This window comes from Musca domestica, unplaced genomic scaffold, assembly GCF_030504385.1.
Source record: "Musca domestica strain aabys unplaced genomic scaffold, Musca_domestica.polishedcontigs.V.1.1 84, whole genome shotgun sequence".
Classification (NCBI taxonomy): domain Eukaryota; kingdom Metazoa; phylum Arthropoda; class Insecta; order Diptera; family Muscidae; genus Musca; species Musca domestica.
In genome coordinates, this window is record NW_026712417.1 from 2,269,974 (window position 1) to 2,292,800 (window position 22,827).

A 22,827-nucleotide genomic window follows, 5' to 3' on the forward strand; every position below is an offset into this window, starting at 1 on the left:
ATGTGCCTTCGGTTGGCCACCAGAACTCAAGCGCCAGCCATTGTGATGGTGTGGGCCGCAGAGCTTGGGCATTCCAACAGGACTCAGCACCATCGCACTCAGCACGCGCCACCCAAGATTGGTTACAAAATGAGGTTCCTCGCTTCATTTCCAGCGAAACAATGGCTTCCAAAATCTCCTGATACCAATCCGTTGGACTATTGTGTCTGGAGTATTTTGGAAAGCAAGGTTGGCACTAACAAATATCAAAGCGTTGATCACCTCAAGCAAGCGTTTCGCCGTGATGGGCCAAAATAGCGCAGAGTAACATTCGGGCAGCGTGTGACGGTTTCATTGGCCGTTTGAAGGCCATATTTCGAGCCATAGGTGACCAATTTGAACAAAAATAAACTTATTCTAAAATTCCGACATTTTTTGCATTCATCCAATTAAATTAAAAAAAATATAAAAATTATGGCCTTTGACTTTTTTGCTATTTTTTAACTCACCCTGTAAATTTATCGGCCTGAACCGACTGATACTTTTTAACTTGTCAGTACGTTTTTATGTCCAATGTGGAATAGATTGAGTAATAAATTTGACTTGAAATTTTCACACTTCCCCCATACTTCCCCACTTTAGGGTAAACTGATCTGCAACCCTAAGTAAAACTTACCATACTTCCAAAATGCTTTGTTAATAATAAAATAATTTCCAACAATTTTATAATTTTCAGAAGTTGTTCTTCATTTATTGGCATTTATTTATTAAAGTTTTTTTTTTGTATTTATTTTATATTCATTAGTTATGTATATAATTGCATAGATTTCTAAGAATCATTAAATGCTTGTTTCACTTTATATTCCAAAAAAAAGTTTTGACTTAACATAATACATTTATTATTTCATGGATTTTAATGTTTTTATTTTATATTTTTCAGTTTTTTTTTTTATTTCTTATTAAAGTTTTATTGCATGTGTTAAATTTTAAAGAGGTTTTCATACATTTGTGTTTAAACATTTTTTTTAATTATTTTCTTTTTTTATTTATTTTTAAGTTTGCAATCATTTACTGTAATAAAAAATTCAAATACACATAAAAAAGTTGTATTCATTTTCCTTGGTTTTTTATTTTCATTTTTGTTACTTAAATCTAAATATTTAATAAAGTATATATTTGATTGTTATATTTCATGCCTTTGTGTATATCTGTCTATGAGTGTCTGTGTGTGTGCATGCCAGAGAATAAACTCTTTAATGTGTTTTCCATTCTTTGATGAAAAAAAAGAAAAAAACATAAAATACACAACAACATCTACCTTTGCCATTGTGACATCCAGGATAAAAAGGATGGATGGATACTCAAGTTGATTTGGGTCAATTAACAGGATGGATGGAAATAGGTCAGCGAACATTTTGTAAGGTATAGAAAAAACATCATGGTGGTTGGGAGCAGAGCGGAGCGGTTTACATATGAAACATTTTTATACATTGGTAACCACAGGGGAAATACAGATAACTTGGAAAATGAATGAACTATGTCTAGATGAATGTGTGCCACAGGAAAATTAAATTCTTTTCCTATGCAGTATTAAGCTATTTATTTAAAAATTTATAATATTGCTTTTTGTCAAAGAAACCAATATGATTTTAAATATATTCATTTTAATAAAAAGGATTTTTATTACAAAAAAAATATTTTTTTCTTTTGTATTTTTTTTTTTTCACAATTGAATTATGTATCTGGAATACAACTACATTTTCCATGAAAATATTTGTTTTTTTTTTCTGTTGCTGTTTAAACAATGTCCTTTTTTATATATTGTAAATCATTTTAATGTGATATATTTAGAATTTATTTATTCGTTTAACGTCTGTGTGTAAATTTGTAAGTGTGTGCTGTTTGTTTGTAAAGGTATTTGTGAATCCATACATAAAAAGGAACAGAATAAAATGCCACAGCAACATTTTCAATGCCTCGGAAAAAGGAAAAGCAAATAAAAAGGTAGCATGAATGGCATCAATGAATGTGATTTTGTAAAGCTTATCGTTTTTGTTTTTTATTTACTTCGGGGTATCGCCTGCCGTACACATGCTAACACTTGGGCACAAAAGTGTTCCAGGAATTTAAGTAATGATTGATGTTGTTGCTCCAAATTGAATTAATAATTGATTGTAGTAGTTGTTGTTGTTGTTGCAAAAGTGGCACGAGCCCTTTTTTGGTTTGATAAGAGCAAAGTTTAATTATGTGAAATCAGGTGAACAACCCCTATTCAAAATTTTAACATATGGGTCCAATACGGAAAATGGCTTGATATTCCTTTTTGTTATTTCATTTATAACAGCTAGAAATATTCATCAGGGACCCCATAAATATTTGATCATACCTTCAATTTTAAAGTGTTCAAAAATATATTTTCCATTGAATTTAGTTGTGATTTCACATCGGAGAGTCCAGGAGGATGTAAAGGCTCTCTGGAAAAATGAGTCCGTGCGTCTGTCCATGTATTTTTGTGAACAAAATGCAAGTCGCATTTATTGTCCGATTGAGATTAAATTTTCCAAACAATATTTGTTTGGCCCAAGGACGGTATAGCTCCCATATATATCTTCGACCGTTTTCAGGGTTATTGTGCACAAAATAGTTAATATCTATCCAAATGGAATACATTTTGGCACTTTCGACCAAAATCAGCTCAGAAGTATGTACTTCAAATTTGGTAAAATTCGGTTCAGATATAGGTATATCCATGGTACAATAAAAAGGTAAGCTAAAGCCACCAGCTGATTACAATTTTTTTCTAAGTGTGTCCGACTTCTGCCAATTTTGTGTATGTATTTATTGTTTTGAAAAACAAAACAAAATATTTTCAAAATTAATGATTGGAGGAAACGTAAATTGCGGGACGCGCATTAAAGCTATTCGGAAGTATTGCCATGGAATTGAAAGATCGAACAGTTTAGATCATATTTTTAAAAGAAAAACCAGACATTTCATTCATTTTTCGCGCTTTTTAACTCATTTTAAAAATGAGAGAAAATATCAAAAAAATTAAAACAATTTGTTGAATGTAAATTTGACAGGAAGCAGGCATAGCCTCAGGGCTGTATTTCTATAGTTTTACGAAGCTGTTCTACTACCTTATTGTACCATGGGTATATCTTCCATATAGATGTTTCATCCAATTTGGAGTTCTAAATCCCTTACATGCATAATATATACCAGATACAGCTCAGAGATAAGTGCCCATAAATTTATGAAGATCTGTTCAAATTCGGATATAGCTTCCATATATATCCTTATCCGATATCAAGTTAATTGTGCACCAACTTTCTTATATCAGCCCAAATGAACTAAATCTTGGCAATTCCGACAAAATTCATCCTAGTAACAAGTACTTCAAATTTGATGAAAATCGGTTCAGATATAGCTATAGTTTCATATATATGTTTCATCCGATTTCGTATTAAAGTCGCTCACATGCATAATATGCACTGCACAACAAGGATATTTGATACCGGACATCAGATACAGCTTCTCTACCAAATGTTATCGACATCGCTTCAGATTGTTATATACCTTCGATATACATCTTTATCCGATTTTACGGTTATTGTCCACCACAAATAACCAACTTCATTTATACATTTCGTGAAACTCGGTCCAGTATATCTTATGCTCGATTATTTTTAATATAATATTTATCGGAATTATATCATGCACTATACAGCAATGTTATTTAGTAACAGAGGTACAAAAGCGTTCGTAAAATATGTTAAAAATCGATTCAGAGTTGGATATAGTTCCCAAATTGTAACTACTCTAAAGCCATGATACGCATTCAAATAAATTCCCAATACATATAAACTTTTTTGTTACGGGAGCTCTACTAAATATTCACACTGGTGTAGGGTATCATATGATCGACCGCGCCCGACTTTTGACATTTTCTCATTGGTTTTAAATTCCTTCCAGCCGAAGTGTCTGCAAATCGTAATTGGTTTAATACATTTCCGCACACGTTATTTAATTCAGATCCAGGTTTTGAAATGGACCCCATTTACTGGGGAAACTTACAAGTAGAGACGATAAAATTCAGTCTGCTTTGCCGACAGATGTATACCCCCAGCCATGGTAGAAGAATATAGGTAGACGCGTCGACACAGCTGCTGGGACAATGAACTGTCAAACCAATTTTGGAATTGAAAATGTTGAATGAAAAATTATTTAAATTTGTAAAAATGTTTGAAAAACGCGAATTATAATAGCCTCCTTCTGAGTTAGAATAAGAAAACATATAAAAATCTACTTATATTTAAATAAACCTTTCCATTTTTTTTGACATATCAATGCTCCCAAGCTTTGATGCATCTACCTGTATTTTTCTGCCATGCCCCCAGCCTTGAGTTATGATTATTCTAACTGTTGACTCTATGTGGGGGAGTTACCAGAAGTGATGGTCCGATACCTACCGTCTTCATAACAGATTTGTGTTGATAGAGATATTGAGATGTACCAAGTCTGAATGGATGTTAATGTCGCGCCTTGTGAGCTTCATCGATATTCAAAACTTTGATCCTTTGTGGGAGAGGTAGCAGAAGGGGGCCGATAGATTCCATCTTCACGCCAGACCTTGGGTTAATAAAAACATTGTGATGTGTGTAATTTGAAGACAATCGGACTATTATCTCACATTTTATAAAAGTTATAATTATTCAAATTTTTGACCTTTGTGGGGGAAGTACTTGATTGAGTGGAACGATATTTCCATTTTCGCACCTGACCTAGCACTGATGCAAATATTTGTAATTGCAAAGTTGGAACTTAATCGGATTATCCTTTCTCTTTCTGTGAAGTAAAATATTTTTAATATTACATTTGGGACTCTAATCAAGAAAACACTGCCTTGAAAATATAATTCGGAATGGATGAATAATTTCAAATCTTTTCATTCCATCATTTTATTTCTAATGCTAATATTCGGCCTTATTTTGTTGAAATTTAAATTTGGTGCCAAATTTTTTAACAACCGAATATGCATTGCATATCCCCCAGCTAAGTAAAAATCCAAACTACAAACACTGGCCACCTTAGACGTCATGCCATAATTGAATCCCTAACACGAAACAGTCACCTCCTATGTTCACACCTTCACATAGTATTTAAACATCGCTTGCTTAGTGTAAATGAAATTACATCCGATTTTATCGCCAGAATGTTGGTATGTATGTACATACAAATCTAACATAATTATGTTGTTTAACAAGGAAAAATAAGAATCTTATTAAATAATCAGAGTTTGCATGCCGCAACAATCATTACAGCTGGCATGCAATGTTTTTTTTTGTTGAAATGGGGTGTTGAAACTATTATTTCCACCGATTTCAGTGTTTGCTGCCAAATGTAAATATCCATATAAATGTTTAACAAAATGTTTCTCTTTTCGGGTAATCACTCATTTAAACATTAGCACAAGCGTACATATGTACCCACATTTAATGTGTGTGTTTGGGTGGTGTATTTAATGCATTTCACTTAGTTTCGTACATACCTATTTAACTATCAGCTGTGATTTGAACTTGAAATCCAATCACCCTAACTTTTTGTACAAACAAACGACAACATATAAAACACCAACCAACCAACCAAGCATTTCCATCCAAGTATGTCAGTGTCAAAAAGCAAACGGAAATTGCCAAATTCGAATGTGGTGTTTACACACCAACACCCACCCACACGTATTCTCACAAATCAGTGGTGGTGATAGTGGGGTGAGTGCTTTTTTTGTTGTTCTTGTTGGTGCTTGTCAGTATGTATGACTGTGACATATCATAATTGAACTTAATAGTTGAACCTACAAGAGACGATAATTTATGGAAAATATCCGTTTTGAAGTCTGTTTTGCTGTGAAATGGTTAGGGGGGGTTTGTAGGTTGGCTCAGCGGAAGAGCATTCTTATTTCGGGCAATTGATTGCAAGAAAGTTTCGAAATTTGGTTTTAATGTTGCGAACTACTTCCCTTAAACCCAATCACTCTAAGATCGATAACTACATTTATATCTTATCGTTATCGTTGCAAAAACATTCAAATCCAAAAAAAACTCTCGTGATTTTACATACATTTTTTTCCCATAACATAAACATATTTACTTCTTCCATGTGAATTTCATAATAGAGGTTTGTTTAGTCATTAACATTAATTTGTTTAGCTCCATTTATTTCATTAACAAAAATGTTTGTTTGCTTGACGACAACATTGAGGGTAAATGAAACGACGTTAAGTCCAACCGGGCTGATCATTTTATATCATCGACCTTGAAGTATGTAAACAATAATCAGACTAAGGATATATAACGTCGGATTGGAAAACTGCATGACATTTGTCGTGGAGGTAGTAAAAGGAGGAGGACAAAATTGACAACGATTCATATTTCTTTAGCTGGAAATTGTTTCACCCCACTCTTTCTAGACCGTCGCTCAGGAGAGGCACATTTTTTGAATACTCATAACTTTTATAAAATTCAAAATTATATCCTATTTCTCTTCGTTACAATTAAAGCTCAGATTTGCCTATTTTTACTTGCGAGTAAAATTTTTCCGTGTGCAAGATTTACGGTGTTTACTCCCTACTTTTATGTTTTATGTGGGCGCGTTACTTCTGCTTGAAAATTAAAATGTGAGTCAATTTGGGAGTCTTTAAATAAAATCGAGTGCTGATTCCCGATTTGTATATGTGATTGGTGTATGTGTTTAGGTGAGAGATGCAGCAGAAGCCAGGGATCGGTAGTTTGGCGAGAGTGCTCACAAATGGTTTTGGGTTTGTTTCGTTTGCAGCTTTGGGTTGGGAAAATACGTACAAATACAACAACAACAACATGACTGAAAGTAAAAAATGTGTAGAATCTGCACGATTCCGAGCGAATTTTAAACCCACTCAAAAACTAATAAATTATGCTCGCTCTTATTCGAGTGACATCGAAAAATGGAGTATGCTGTATTTTTTTTCTCCCATAAAACTTCTGTCCTGATTCCGCATGGAAGCGTATATATTCCGTACCAAAAGAAATCCTTCAATTTTGAAGGAAAAAATGATTCGATCCAGAATGAGTATCAGAAAGGAGAGTGTTGAAGGAGACAGCAGGCATACACAAGGAGTATTGAATTAGAGAATGAGATAAAAAAAAGAGTAGAGAGTAAGTTTCGTATAAAACACTCACCAATCGAAGATTCTTGCTCGCGAGAATAAATAGGAAAAATCTGAGTCCTGATTGTAATAAAGAGAGGAGAAGTTTCAGAACTGGTAAAACTGTTTCGGTCCCAAGAAACATGCATTCTGAAGACTTTTCAATCGCAACAAATAGTGGTCGGAAGTAACAAGAGGTTTTTAATCGGTATGGCACATTCTAACCGATAGTTGCAATTATTGCATGATCGTGTCTGGTCCAATATTTCGGTCGTTTTTTGAGTGATTGCTGTTGCGTCTGATCCAGTTTTAACAGTTTTATATACGAAAAACTTTCTGATCCTACCAAACAAGGGTTTGTCGAACATCTGAAAGAATGTTTCCAGCATAGGCTGGCGGTAATAGCAATTAAGTGTGATGACCTTTCCCACCTATATATCCCATTACCAAATAATGAGTTGATTAAGTTAATTTTACCACTGCTAATTACTAACAAAACAACATCCTATAAAAGAGGAACCAAACTGCCACCGAGTATCAGTAAATAAGTTTACAAACGCGGTCGATTTTTTTAGAACACTACAGTTGGGTTGAACTTAGTAAAGATTTCAATTGTTACATTGCTTTAATAAATAAATCACATCAACTTTTCTGTACACATTTCACACTCTATTTTACTTAGGGCACTCTTTGTTTCACCGACCCGCTACTCACTCGTAGTTATGATTATTAAAACTGTTGACCCTTTATGTGGGAGGTACCGAAGCAGTTGGTCAATATTGTCCAATTCGTATCTGACCTAAGTCTGATATAAGTATTACAACGTGTAAGATTTGGACTATATCGTCTATCTCCTATACTTTTTATAAGATAATATTAAAATCTTTGGAAAATGTGGAAATATGCGTGAGGTACCAGATATTTTTCTTCATCTTACAGACAGACAGTATTGCACTTAAATTTCGATTTTAAATATTGTTATTAAGTTCATATTTTCCTTGATGACCTCCGAAAAGATTTCATCCCTGCGAAAGCCGTTGTATACCCTTTGAAGTAGCTGTTTTGCAATGTGTGATAAATTGTTTTTGTAGTTTTCAATTCTAATTGTTATACGGTGTTTTTTAAATTGTTTAGGCATTCATTCCACTTAAGGGGAAATTTTTCAAGTGTTTGAAAAAAACAAATACATTTGAATGAATAATGTATAGTATTTATACAAAAACAGATATCTATTGCGTCTATGGTGGTATTGAACAATTTATATCAAATTATTTATAACAAAAATGCATTTATATGCCATGAATCAATTTTATATGCATCGACTTTTGCGCTGCAAGCCTTGAATCACTAAATAAATTGCCGTAGGTATCTGAAATAGAACAGAACAATGGTGCATACAGAATAGTTTTTTCAATAAAATAGATTTGCGGTATGTCATATCAGTTTAGGATTTAATTATATTGTGAAATTGTTTTACAGATTCTTAGTAATAATGAAAATGTAAAGATACCATGCCTCGGTTGGTATCTTTATGATGAACTTCTCCTTTCATGATGAACATGTTTAGTAAAAAAATTGAAATCAAACTTTTAAGCCTAATCCCATGGATGTGGCTAAAATACATTTCAAAAACTTCGAAGTTCTCATGACATGAGAACCTCGTTATAGATAACAAATTATGTATATTTTTCCCACGGAAGCTTAAGCATATTTAATTAATTTGATAAAAATGCAAATTCTCCCACAAAAACTAGTTTGCATAAGTGAAATTGTTTTAAAAACAGAGCGAAAGTGTGATGGCAAGAATGTAAATTTGTTGGTATAAGATTATTCCCTCAAGACCACAAAATTATTTAAAGATTTTTGCTATCAACTTAGAAATCACATCACTTTTAAACCTGATCTAAATTCTTGGGAGGTGTGAATACGTAATGTTTCTACTACCTGTCTAATCTTTATTTGTATATACAGACAGACCCCCAAAACATACATTCGAATAAATATTTATGTGTAAACACACAATACCTCTTTTTCATCTTATAACAATTCAACAAATTAAAGCCCATCCAAATATGTACAAAATGAAAGAAAAATCTTCCAAATGGTAATGATATTTTGCTGTCAACAACTTGCTATGAATAATTATTCCATTGAATAAACAATACATTTTCCTCTGGAGCAGAGTTTCCTCAAATCTTTTTAGGTGCAGAAATACACTGGGTGTCTGTGTGTTGGTATAGATAGAAGGTGGCGGAGAGCAGAACAATTTACAGCCAACAAGTTGTTAAACACATACATACATACAAACATATGTGCCATAACAAGAAAATCCTCCCTGTGTTTTTATCAGGTGGCACAGCTTGTTGGCTAAAAATTTTTCCAACATACATATTTATAAAGGAAAGAATTATACCGTTCGACTATATCTCCTCCCTCCGTCTCAAACCAATAAATAATACAACAGGCGAATGCTATTTATAGTAGCGAATGTTTTGAATTTTATCTGGAGCCAACGAAACGTAAATTATTTTAGATAAAATGATGATGACCTTAAACATTTTCCACCAAACCATTTAGCCAACACGAAACACCCCCATGATTTACTGTAAGCCAGCTACAAAATGGTTAACTGACTTAGGTACTGCTATTCTGTTGAAGTTCGCTTGGAACTGTCTGTATGCGGCAGTATTATGTGGATGATAACATTTTGTTCACATGATTAATGATATCATTGAAAATTCTCTTCAAGATAATGTGTCGGTTGACTGTCGCGAAAATTGGAAACAGAAAAAATTAAGAGTTAATACTCAATATTTAAACACCGCATTCCCACCAATGGAGAAACGAAAATGTTTACAAAAAATAATGTAATTAGAAAATCTACTCTTGATTAAATAATCTCCAACACTACGGAGTGAAGCTAACACCGATTTTTGGTGATAGACTTCAATCTAGGCATGAAGAGTCCAAATTTGGATTAATTTCCCAGATTATAACCCAAGTTATAAAAAAGTAAGCAAATGCCATAGTAGTGCGGGACCGATTATGTCATATCCTACAACACTATAATATATTGGCTAAGGGAGTTTAGCTTCAAATACATGTTGGTAGATTTTTTAATACATGTTGGTAAGTTTCGAGCGGTGGCATTTGCCCTACAATTACTTCCTCTGTCGTGATAGGTATTTAAAAAAGAAATTGTGATAAATTTTACCCGTTATATGTTATCCGATGGCCATCCAAAATACTGGGCTCTTGTCCTGTCCTAAATTAATATTATTCGATAATTGTCAAAATTGATAGGACTCCATACTGACCGAAACTCTCATCTGATGCAAAATTCCGCATCGGTTTGTCTGTAATTCTTACATGTGGATCGACTGCAATCTCAGAAAAAAAATCAGTTATTGGTCAATTTCAGCCCCAAGTATTTTGGGATTATATTAATGCTGACCCCAACCATGATGCATGCAAAATTTCGTGGGGATCGGACGATAAGTGCGAACTGAAGTATGATTTCACATTAACATGGACAGACAGACACAAGACTCAGTTCGTCGAGATATAATGATCTGTTTATTAATAGGTCTAGGACCAATATTTAGAAGTGTTATAAACTTCTTGTTCCAACCAAACATTTAATACCCTCACAACATAATATTGTAGGGTAAATAAATTTAAAATAATAATCCCAATTTTAGAGCACTCATCTATTAGTAAGAAAAGTTCTAGTTTATTTTTGTGAAAAATATTAACGTCTGCCGTTTGGCTGGGTTGGGAGGGTAAAATTTTTTTCAAAACCTAAATCATGATGCGCCAAAGAAAAAGGAGGAAATAACCCACAGAAAGGCTTCATATTCTGAATTCCGAGTATCGATACAGACACATCTAGAACATCTCGAATCCCTGTAAGACACCAATCGGGACTGAGAAAGACTGGACAGAATCGGGTGGTATATTTAAATGGGGTATACACCAAGAATGGTCCCCGAAAAGCACGTATTTATTACAATTTTCTACGAAAAGGTTATCTATTCAAAAAACAAAATCGCAAATTAGCAAAAATATTTTTAAAAAATATGAGCGTCTAGGAAAAATTTGGGATACCAATTCCTTAGTTTAAGAAGGAAGTGTCACGCGAAATATGTGTTATTTTCTGGCATGTGTTCATGAGGGATCAATGTTTACGGTTCCGATTGTGTTCTAATCTTGGAGCCAGAAGAAAGATTAGGCATGGTTTCCAAGTCCTAGGCATGGAAACAATGACATCTTTGACAAAAGCTGTAGTGCCCATTACGAACTTCAAATATGAAATTTAAAACGATTCCGGAGAATAATGTTGCTGAAATCATAAAATTCCGAATATCGGGAGCATCCGTTATATGGGGGCTATACGAAGATTTGTGCTGCAAATACCCATACCCATGTCATAGGCTGTAATACCCATTACGAACTTCAAATACGAAATTCGAAATAATTCCGGTAAATAGTGACGCTAAAATCATGAAAATACCGAATATCGGGAGATACCGTTATATGGGGGCTATACGAAGATCTGGAATTGCATACAAAACTTTTTGTCATAGGTTGTAGTACCTATTAGGATCTTCCACTACGGAATTTGAAACAAGATTCAGGGGAATAATGTAACCGAAATCTGGTTCACAATGTTTGAAAAAGTCGAGAAAGTAAATGTCGATTAAAATAAATGAAACCTCTCTGAATTTAACAATGACATCCTAAAACACGAGTTTCAACAATACAAAATCTAAATAACTGTTTTTCTTCTATCAAACCAACCAATGTATGTATGAAGCGAACAAAAAAATATAAAAACATTGTTATGGTTTTTTTTTTTTAATTTAATTAATAAATTTTATTTAGATTTCTTTACAGAACCTAAAAGGCTTAAGGGTTTACAACTATTAAATTATGGTTTTTCTTTATGTTTATGGAAGTTTGAAGTTGTTTGTTTTTCTTTCATTTTAACTTGTTTGTTTTTTTTTTTTAATTTATTTTTAAATTATTATTACAACTAAGATTTTCTTTTTATGAAAAAATGTTTAAGAATTTAATTTTTGTTTTATCAAAGTTTTCCTTTTTTCTGTGTATATCATTTTTAAAAATAATTTACCCATTAATGAAAAAAATATATATATTATTAATTAATGAAAATAATTAATTAATAATAACTATAATAATAAGTGTATATAGTAGTAGAGAAGAAAAAACCGTAGCAAAAAGGCGACAATAGTGGATTTTCTTTGTTGCTGTTCTTGTTTTGTATTATTATTGTTGTAGTTTATTATGAAATGTATGGTTGTTGTTGTTGCTCTTGTTCATTTTGTTTATGGTAACTTTAAAAAAGTTTAGTTTTGTTGCTTGCGTTTTTTCTTGTTCATTTATTTTTTTGTTTTATTATTATTATTATTATACTGGGGTGTGTATAGGTTGTTGTTGCTGGAAAGAGTGTTGATAGTGGAAAGTTTTGGTTGCATGGAAAAAAAGAAAAGGGGGGAAACATGTCCTGGAGGTCTTTTGTTTTGTTTTCGAGGGGAATTTTTGTGTTTGCCTGTGTTTTTGTTTGTTTGATTTGTAATTATGCTTACACATGCGGATGTGCACAGAGTCAGAGTCTATGCATGGATAGTCTTACAGCAGAACACATAGATTTTTCTTGGGCTTTTTCTGTTTCTTTTCGGGTGACTTTTTGTTTATCTGTCTGACGAGGTCATAGAAGATATCCACAACATTCACTTTAGCTTTGGCAGATGTTTCCATGAAGGCGCAGTTGAATTGAGTGGCCAACGATTTGCCCAGCTCTTTGCCCACCACACGTTCTTCTTCTAAATCGCATTTGTTGCCCACTAGGACCATGGGTACATCGTCTGTGTCCTTGACGCGCAGAATTTGTTCCCTCAAATCTTGCAGATCATTGAAGGTGGATTGTGCTGTTATGGAATAGACTAAGACGAAACCCTGGCCGTTTTTCATGTACAGATCACGCATGGCGGTAAATTGCTCTGTACCCGCCGTATCCAATATCTCCAGCATGCATTGTTGCCCATCGACTTCCACCTGTTTGCGATAACTGTCCTCAATGGTGGGATCGTATTTCTCAACAAATATGCCTTGTACGAATTGCACGGTTAGGGCGGATTTACCTACACCACCACTGCCCAAGACGACAATTTTGTATTCACGCATTTTGATTTGTGTGCTGCTTCTGGTGGGCTGCTCTAGTTGGTTGGTTTGGCTGGCTGGCTGGCCGGCTGGTGATCGTGGTCAGTCAAGAGTGTGCAATAAAGATAGTTTCACTTTAGCTATGATTGTTGTTGCTCTCGCAGCAATTGTAAATAAGGCGAATTCCTACGATTTATTATCTCGTGCTCGTTAAGTGGCTGAAGGGGGGGAATTTGTTTGCAGCTAGTTGACCGGACTGGTTAAAGGTTAACATGCAATACTCCCCTTTTTTGGGAAACAAAAGTTCTGGAAGATATTTTTCGTAGTCTCTGCAATGCACGCTGACTTCTATTAATTTATTTTGTGTGTTATCGTCGTCGTATTAGTGGGTTTGCTCGCAGCTTGCTGTTTGTTGTTTTATAGGCGTTGTTTGTTTTAAACAAAGATTGCTTACAGTTTTGCTTTATCGACTATTTGTTGTTAATATTTAATGTAAAATAAATCCAAGTAGTAAATTTGCTTAATTTGATTTCTTATTATTATTAGTTTTTTTCTTTGTGTTTTACTTTCTTTTCTTTGCTCGTTTCTTATTCAGACTTTATTTCAGATGATGATTATTTAACTTTTTGTTGCTGCTGTAGCCGCTGTTGTCTCTGGTTTGGTTTGCATGAAGATGAGAGATGTATGTGTTGTTGGCTGGCTCGGCTCCCCTATCTCTGCTCTCGCTCTCACTCGATTTTTGTTCAACAAAGGAAATTCTTCTGTTGTGCTGTCAGTAATTAATAAGAGTGCACTCTCTTGAATCTCTCTGCTCGAATAGGGCCTTGTCTTTCTTCAACTTGTTGTTGCTATTGTGTTATTCTTTGCGGCTTTTTGGGTCTGTTGAGTTTCAATTTCCATACACACAAACACACTCTTTTAACGTTTAATTTGAAGTTTTTGGCACTATTATCTTTATTTTAAAAAATACAGCACAACAATAGAGTTATTGGTCTTGCTCTTCTTCTTCTCTTGATTTCTGGAATTTACCTCATTCACAAGTGTGCCGCCGCAAAAAGTGTAATCAAATTTCACCTAAAACGTAGATAAAAAACCACATTAAAATCATTTCTTGTAACGATGATATGGTGCAGATGTATCAATTTAAACGCCACAACCCCATTGGTATACTTTTTCATGTACATAAGGCAAAGGAGAATTGTATTGTACTACATTCTTTATTTCTTTATTAATAATTAACTCATTGCTAAACTTCACATACAACAAATTAAATTTTTGACTCAAGCTAAAGCGCTTTAATGACTCACCACAAACACACAATTACTCTTGCATTTATAAAACAAAAACTCACTAACAATTTCTTTGCTTCTACAAGCATTCACAACTCACTCAACACACATACATACATTTCTCTTTTATTAGCCACAAAAAAATTAACTTGCCTTTCTTTCGCGATGTCGAATGAGACAAAAAACGAGCAAACTTTGTGCGTTATTTAAAAACTTTTGACAATTTGTGCCTCTATTTAGTGCATAAAACGCAATGTTTCAATTTATTTACCGGTTTCTTTATCACTAGTGTCTCTTTTTCTTTATTAAGCAAAAATACGAGCTTAAAAATTCTTGTCTGTATCGATTACGGGCGTCACATCACATCAACTTGATGAATGCCAATATTGCCAGCACACAAAAAGCGACTTTTCCCCGATTTTAGGATGTGGCAACTCAGTCGAAAAACTCGACTACTCTTAATGAATTGGTAGCATTGCATTGTATAATAATTGTTATTCGGTTTAAGGGACTATTAATACCATGTTCTCATTTGAAAGTCAACTCAAAATTACAAACACGAATTAGTCTGTTGATGCGACACGATTCGTTATTCATAGTAACATAATTTATTTAACACACTTCTTGTTAGTTGATGTTTATATGAATTTTAACGAAAATACATGAAAACGTACTGATATAACAGAAGAAATGCTTATTATTAGTTAGCGTGTAATTCGATATCATAAAGAGGAAAAGTCATGACAGAAGAATACAGGTAGATGCACCAATGCTTGGGAGCATTGTTATGTCAAAAAAAATTAAATGTTTTTTCAAATACAAGAAGATTTTTTTATGTTTTCTTATACGACGTCATCCGGAGGTTATTATAATTCGTGTTTTCAACAATTTTTACAAATTTAAAAAATTTTCATTCAACATTTTCAATTCCAAAATTGGTTTGACAGTTCATTGTCCCAGCAGCTGTGTCGATGCGTCTACCTATATTCTTCTATCATGCTTTAGAATATATGCATTGTTTACAGAGATATGGCAAGCTTTTTGTGAAAGTAACTGGTAGTCACTGCATTTTTTTTCCCAATGGCATCTTCATTTTAGTTTGAAAATAATTAACAAAACAAATTTTTATTTCTTTTCGTGAAATAAATCGATAATTCAGTTCTTCAATATAAAATACTCTATCCATTATCCATTTTTTTATTTAAATAAATTTTGCTGTTATTGCCATATTATGAATATAAAATATGGCAACATGAATTCTGTAATCTTTACGTTAAAAGATAAAGGGAAGATGGTCATACCTTTTGCTTATCGGACAGTTCATACTTAAATGAAACTTATAATAACGGAAAACGATTTATGTGTCCGACAACATCACTTTTTTATCTATCGGCAAGATGTAATAACCGGCCATAGTAACATAGTACTAGTATGAGAACGAAGAAGAAATACAGGGTGAGATAAAAAAAAACTACAACAAAGTAAAATGCCACTATTTGTAATTTTTTTCTTTTTAAATTATAATGAATGAAAGCAAAAAATATTGGAAATAGCATCAAATTTTAGAATAAGTTTAGATTTGTTCGAATTGGTCACCTTTGGCACGAATTATGACCTTCAAGCGGCCAATGAAACCGTCACACGCTGCCCGACTGGTGCTCTGTGGTATTTTGGCTCGACACTTTGGTATTTTTTAGTGACAACTTTGCTTTCCAAAATTCTCCAGACACAATAGTCCAACGGATAACCGGAGATTTTGGTGGCCATTGTGCGCTGGAAATGAATTGAGGAACCTCATTTTGTAACCATTCTCGGGTGGTACGTGCTGATCCCTGTTAAAATGTCCAGGGTCTGCGGCCAAAATGTTTGCGTGTTTGCGTGCGTAGGCTTTAATACACCCCCAGAATATTTTCGCGATAATATTCGACATTTATTCTGATGCCACGGTCAATTAATACAAGTGGAGAGCGACCATCGGCTGTTATGGCGGCCCAAATCATCACCATGGCCGGCGCTTGAGTTCTGGTGGCCAACCGAAGGTGCACATTTTCAGCTGACCTCTTTGGCAAGTAAACACGATCATTTTGTTTGTTTACAAACTGCTGGACAACAAATGTTTTCTCATCGAAGAAAACCAAATTTAGGAGTTCACCACATTCGGCCAAGCAAAGCAACTCTTTAGATCTTTTGAGTCTATTTTCTTTCTGTTGTGATGTAAGTTGTGTAAGCACTTTTGAAATTTCACTGGCTTTACCCAGAGCTCATTTTTCAATATCTGCCGAATGGAATATTGCGATATGTTCAGCTCAGGAGCCATTTTTGGCCACTGCGACGCGGGTTTCGATAAAGTAGCTTCTTTACTTTTCGAACCATTTCTGCTGATGTTGCTGTTTTCTTTCGTCCACTTCCTTGACGTCGGTCTACGCTACCAGTATCACGGTAAAGAGCGATGGTACGAGACACGAAAGATTTATTCACATTTAAATACTGGAGTGCTCTTACGATAGCCACTTGTGGTTTTCCAGCCAAATATAAAGAAATCACACTATCACGCTTGAATTCCATCACGAATAACTTTTTTTTCGAAAAAATTCTTACCAAAATGCTTTTGTACGCTTGTAAACAATGGAATAATTTTAACAGATGTCGGACGAGTGGCTTAGAAATGACAGCAGTCTGAAGTTGATTGCAGTTTTTCATCTCACCCTGTATATTCTTCTACCATGGTCTTTTTAGGGAATAAAAAGGACTCTGCAGTATTGGTGATTCCGAAGAATTCCTCCATCAGGATATGTCGATTTTCATTAAATTCTGCTGAGTAAGACATATCCTTCTTCACTTATATAAAATTTATTTTACATTCTCTCTCTCAGTTTAAGAAATAAACATCTTCCGGCCCAATTCCCCGGCATCCCATTCCTAAAGTTTGCATATTTAATTGAAATTAAATCTTTTTTTTTTTTGTTTTAATTGATTAGCATTTTTATTGTTAATTTTATTTTACTTAAATTGGCCAACACTTTGGGCAAAAACTAAAATTACAATTTAAAAAAATACAAAAATTCGTTACAAAAATTTAACGATCAATTACAAAAAAAAAAAAAAGAAAAGAAACAAAATAATATACTTTTTGCAAAACAAGAAAATAAAGCATTTTCGTTTTCTTCGTATAGAAAAGGTAACGATTACGATCGGCATATACGATGTTACTCGTCGCGTTCAACGTATTTTTGTTACCATACCAGCTGCAATTGTAACACCTGAAACACGTAACATTATGCGACCCAATTCCTTAAAGTCCGAATAACGTTCTATACATATGGGTCTTGTTGTTTCCAGTTCAATCAGGGCACAGGTGTTGTTGCCCAAACAACGTGGTTTTTTCTTAATAACCTCCCCCGTACCCTTGTGTATCTGTGCGTTTAGTTTACTAATAACAGCTGGTTCGATAAGTGACTGATGATGCAATAGCACCGGAAAACCAATTGTAATTGGTACTTTAATATTGAAAATTAGCAGACGAACTTGAAAACGTGTCGTCACCGGTATTGGATGCTGCGGATCACATATAATGCCTCCCACAGTAATGTTATTTACATCAATTCCTGACAGTGTAATGGCCACTTGATCCCCGGCAAAGGCATTGTTTTGTGGCACTTCATCTATGAGCAGACTTTTGACTTGACCTTGTTCTCTGAGAGCTCCCACCAATACGCGATCGTTGACACACAAGGCACCGGTTTCTATGCGACCCGATATACAAAATCCTGAAGATGTACCCTTAAATATATCCGAAATAGACATACGAAATGGCTTGTCCACAGAGCGTTCAGGAATTTTAAAATTATCTATAACAGCCAATAGATGTGGACCTTTGTACCAGGCTTTAAGGGCAGGCTCGGTGGCTGGTTTGGCGAGATTCTCTCCAGTCAATCCTGAGCATGGAGTGTATGTTACATCGGATTCTTTGTAGCCAGCTTGTTTAAGGAAAACTTTGAGTTTTTGAACAATTTCATCGAAACGTTCTTTGGACCAGTCTACCGTGTCGAGTTTGTTAATTACAACACCCAATTGGTTGACGCCCAGTGAACGCACCAAGATGGCATGTTCTCGTGTTTGACCGCCTAAATCAAAACCAGACTCAAACTCTCCTCGGGTGGCATCAATAACCAATAGGGCTACATCCGCTTGTGTAGCACCTGATATCATATTGGGTATAAAATCCTTATGGCCTGGAGCATCAAGAAGTGTGATTATTTTCGTTTCCGTTTCGAAACGGAAATGTCCAACATCCATGGTGATACCTGAAAACAGAGAGAATTTTGATATGAATTGTATAGCATCATGAGGTTAGGGTGTGTTACGTATATGCTTAAATCGAATCATCAGGATTTGAAAACAAAATTATGTTAGTACACAATTTGCGATAAATAATTTAATTAGTCCATGATGAATGGATCCTTCAAAGTATTGGCATAATCGATGTAACCGTGGGGAACCCTCCGCCATCTGTTGGCCTTACCGTATCACCTTGTCAATAAACTTTGATTCGAACAGAATGGATCAGATTTTTTTCACACAGCTACAAAGAGCAAAATCCATCGCAAATTTTAGTTCGGTATTTTCTTAATTCATTATATAAAGTCTGGACCCCTTGTGCAGCCAGCTGGTGACTTGGCGGTCTTGTTTACCGCAGGAAGCTATGAATTGCGGACGAGTTTAAAATGGGGGTAGGGGTAATTGGGTAGTGGATATGCATATACTATAGCATTGTGATTGCGAAAAAATTGGAACAACTCCCATTTCTAGATCACATCTGATTAATGTACTTATCATTATGAAAAATGCACATTATTTGGTATTATTTCAGACCGATCCGAGTGTTTTTTGGCATCACGGCACATTCTCGATGAATGTTTGTTCTTGGAATCCCCGGGTTCACACACTTAATAAAATCTTTCACTGAAATGAAACCTGAAAATTATTTCCGCATTAACATTCAGAAATCTTACCTCTTGCTCTCTCCTCGCCAGTCTCATCCAATACCCAGGCATACATAAAACTTTGTTTGCCCAATTTCTTGGACTCCTGTTCATGTTTGTGCATAACTCGTTGCGAAACATTGCCGGTATCGTACAACAAATGGCCCATTAACGTACTCTTGCCAGCATCCACATGTCCAATGACAATCATGTGGAAATTATGTTTTTGATCGGAACGCTCCTTGACGTATAATTGTTTGGCATCACGCTGCGATTGTTCTTTGGAAACCTTAAAAACATTTGCATCCAAAACTCCGCCACCACCACTTGCAGTCTTTTTATTGGAATCGTCGACAAATTCGACGGGAGTATTGCGTCCAGAAAGGGCCGGGGAACTTGGCAAAGCTGGAGAGCTTACCTCAAAGCCTCGCTTTACTTCACTTTGTGCAGCTGTGACCTTAACAACTGGTGTCGCAGGGGCAGATGTTTTTCTATCTGCCAACTCACTCAGCAAGATTTTCGGCGGCACTGCTGCTTTGCTTATCACATTAGCTGTGACATCCTTCTGCATACGTTTAGCTTTGTTCTCCGTCTCATCGTTTAGTATTTCATCTAATATTTTATTAATATCATACGCAAATTTTATCGAAGTCTCCACAATTCGTTTCTCGGATATGGTATCGCCCACAACACTTCTAACCTCATCAATGCACGATGTCAACTGGGCCTTTTCCAAATCGTTCAATGAAGGCATCTGAAAGTTATCCGAATTTCTTCTGGACTTTTCATACGACTTTTCCTCCTCAGCATCCTCGTCTTCTTCCTCTTCGGCAATGTCTTTATTGTCACGCATAAATGCCGACATCGATTGATGTCCCCTCGCCCGGTCGTACAGCCACTGTTGGGCATCTGTGGGCGATATACAGCTATCATCATCGACGGAGTGGCCGTAGACATCATCATATCCGTCGTACTCGTCGTCGTAGTCCATCCTTCGAACAATTCTGTGACGTGACATGTTTCTTGTCTTCGCCTTGTAACCTCTTTCCACCAACAACAAAATTTACTTTCAAAGCTTTGCAAAGTCTGGGGGATTTCATAAATTCAGTTTATTTTGTTTTATTAAATGCAGTGATTAAGCTTTCGTTGGATTTTTCTGATTTTGTGAAATTCTTGGGCTCGTGAACACATTTGACACATTTGAAAACAATTATACAAAAATGACAAACATTATGACCACTATACGTTACGATTCCTGTCACCGGACAACTAATTACAGAAATAGAAACAGCTGTCGGTGGCTTTTTGCCATTTTTGTGTGCGTGACTACACATTATAGAAGAATACAGGTAGATGCATGGTACAATGATATCAAGGTAGGGCTATGATACCATATGATTTTAATTTTTTTTTATTTTCTTGGCTTAATATGTCATCTTTATTGTTTATGTATTTGTTTTCTTTTCAATAACAAAACAATTGTTCAGAAAATATTCAAATTCGGGTGTTTTCAAAATGTTTATTTCAACGTATGCATCGACAAAATCTAGAGTTTTTGTAGCGAAATAATCCTTTAGAGATATATAGTACATGATTTTGAAAATAAGTGTTGACCTTTCATTTAGTTATCGCGTTTTTTCAATTATTTATTCAAAATAAATGCAACAAGTTGTTTGATTTTTATTGTTTTGATACTAGTTCTGACATTACAAGCCAAACAGGTAGACCTCTATACTTGCAATTATTTCAAAGTTGGCCTACCTTCTCTTCACTGTACCTTGGGTAGATGTATCAACGCTTAGGAACATTGATACTTCAATTTTTTAATGTTTTTTTTAATGAGTAGATTTGTAAATGTTTTCCTATACGAAGCCAATCGGAGGTAGTGATGATATCCATTATTTTTTTCAAAAATTTCGATTCAAAATTTGGTTTGACAGTTCATTGGTTTTCATAGCTGTGTTGATGTGGCTATGTGTACTCTTCTAATATTCTTTATTCCTCTCACGTTTTAAAATAGCAGGCAAATTGAAGAAAACACTCACAAATAAGAAGTTATCAGCTTGTGGCTGTTGGTTTTGAAGGATTGCTATCTAGATTTCACATTTCTAGTCTTCCGTTCTCTTACTTTCTGAACAACATTAAGGTGAGAACACATTAAACGGTTTTATAGAAGGTGTGAGTCATAGGCTAGCTGCTAACACCCGCCGATGACTTAAGCCGGTCAAAAAAGCGTTTTATTTATTCTCACCTTAATTATCTCATAGGGAATTTTATGACACAATTGCAGAAGGTAGAACAAATCTACACTCTAAATAGAATTTGTTTTCTTTTAGTGCCCTAATGCCATGTTTACGTTAGAACTTTATGTAGGGTTAACCTTCTTTGAGAGGATTTATTTGAAGTAAAAGTAATGGATATGACAATTTAAATCCAAATCTAGTGGGTCTAGTGGGTTTTGTCGAAACATATACACATTTTGTGTATGTGTGTGCATTGCTTTTCCAACAAAAAAATACAATAATTTGTAATTATTTTAAATTCGGTTGTAAAATAAATGCATATTTTCGATGTTAATGGACCACACATTATAAAATAATGGGATAAAACTGTATTGTCCTATTAGTTTAAATTCGATCTTGTGGGATAACCCCAAAATTCCATTCTTGTTTCGCTGGTTCTCCCCAATATAAGAATTTTGTGAGAAAAATAAAAATAAACAAAAGCAAATGTTGCATATTTAAAAGTCTATATGACACTAAAAGACTCCATTTTTTCTTTCTTTAATGTTGAGCAACCTCATTGAGCCATGGGGAATTCCGTTTTTCTTTCTTTTAAGTGTGAAACAGTTTAAAGCTTAAATCTTGACTTCGGTGTGAAAAGTGGAATTTTTTTGGCTGAAGGTAATGTGAAAATACAACACTCCTGTCGCCTTTGAGATCTGTGTTGCAACCAGTAGCACGATTTAAGCTCGGGAATACTTCTATTGTTTACGTGAATTTACTGCACTAGACAAAACCAAACTGTTTACCTTACGTCTCCCACTAATCAAATACTCAACGTAAAAGAAAAGTAACTAATTTAAGTACTGAATTTAACAACCGTGAATACTACAGCTGACAGAGTTTTCCCATGCCTGTTTCGTAAACAACGGTGTCTTCCTTTTACTTTTATTGTTTATCGGACATTATGTTTTGTCTTCATTATTGGA

The 22,827-nt window shown here is 34.6% G+C and overlaps 2 protein-coding genes across 4 annotated transcripts; both read right to left on the reverse strand.

Annotated features, from left to right (window-relative positions):
* Positions 1-12,520: 12,520 nt before the first annotated feature.
* On the reverse strand, positions 12,521-15,044 carry LOC101892158 (ras-related protein Rap1). Of its 3 annotated transcripts, none has more exons than XM_059131245.1 (2): positions 14,906-15,044; positions 12,521-14,419 (listed from the first exon to the last, which is right to left on the reverse strand). In XM_059131245.1, exon 2 carries the CDS (start codon positions 13,367-13,369, stop codon positions 12,815-12,817), a length of 555 nt encoding a protein of 184 aa, XP_058987228.1. In that variant the 5' UTR covers positions 13,370-14,419; positions 14,906-15,044; the 3' UTR covers positions 12,521-12,814. The 3 variants fall into 3 exon arrangements, with proteins under 3 accessions (XP_058987228.1, XP_005182416.1, XP_058987229.1); XM_005182359.4 differs by lacking the exon at positions 14,906-15,044 and adding an exon at positions 14,653-14,779; XM_059131246.1 differs by lacking the exon at positions 14,906-15,044 and adding an exon at positions 14,516-14,535.
* Positions 15,045-17,603: 2,559 nt separating this feature from the next.
* LOC101891871 (protein HBS1) lies at positions 17,604-20,882 on the reverse strand. Its single transcript, XM_005182356.4, has 2 exons — positions 19,647-20,882; positions 17,604-18,938 (listed from the first exon to the last, which is right to left on the reverse strand). Exons 1-2 carry the CDS (start codon positions 20,632-20,634, stop codon positions 17,854-17,856), a joined length of 2,073 nt encoding a protein of 690 aa, XP_005182413.1. The 5' UTR covers positions 20,635-20,882; the 3' UTR covers positions 17,604-17,853.
* Between the last annotated feature and the right edge of the window lie 1,945 nt (positions 20,883-22,827).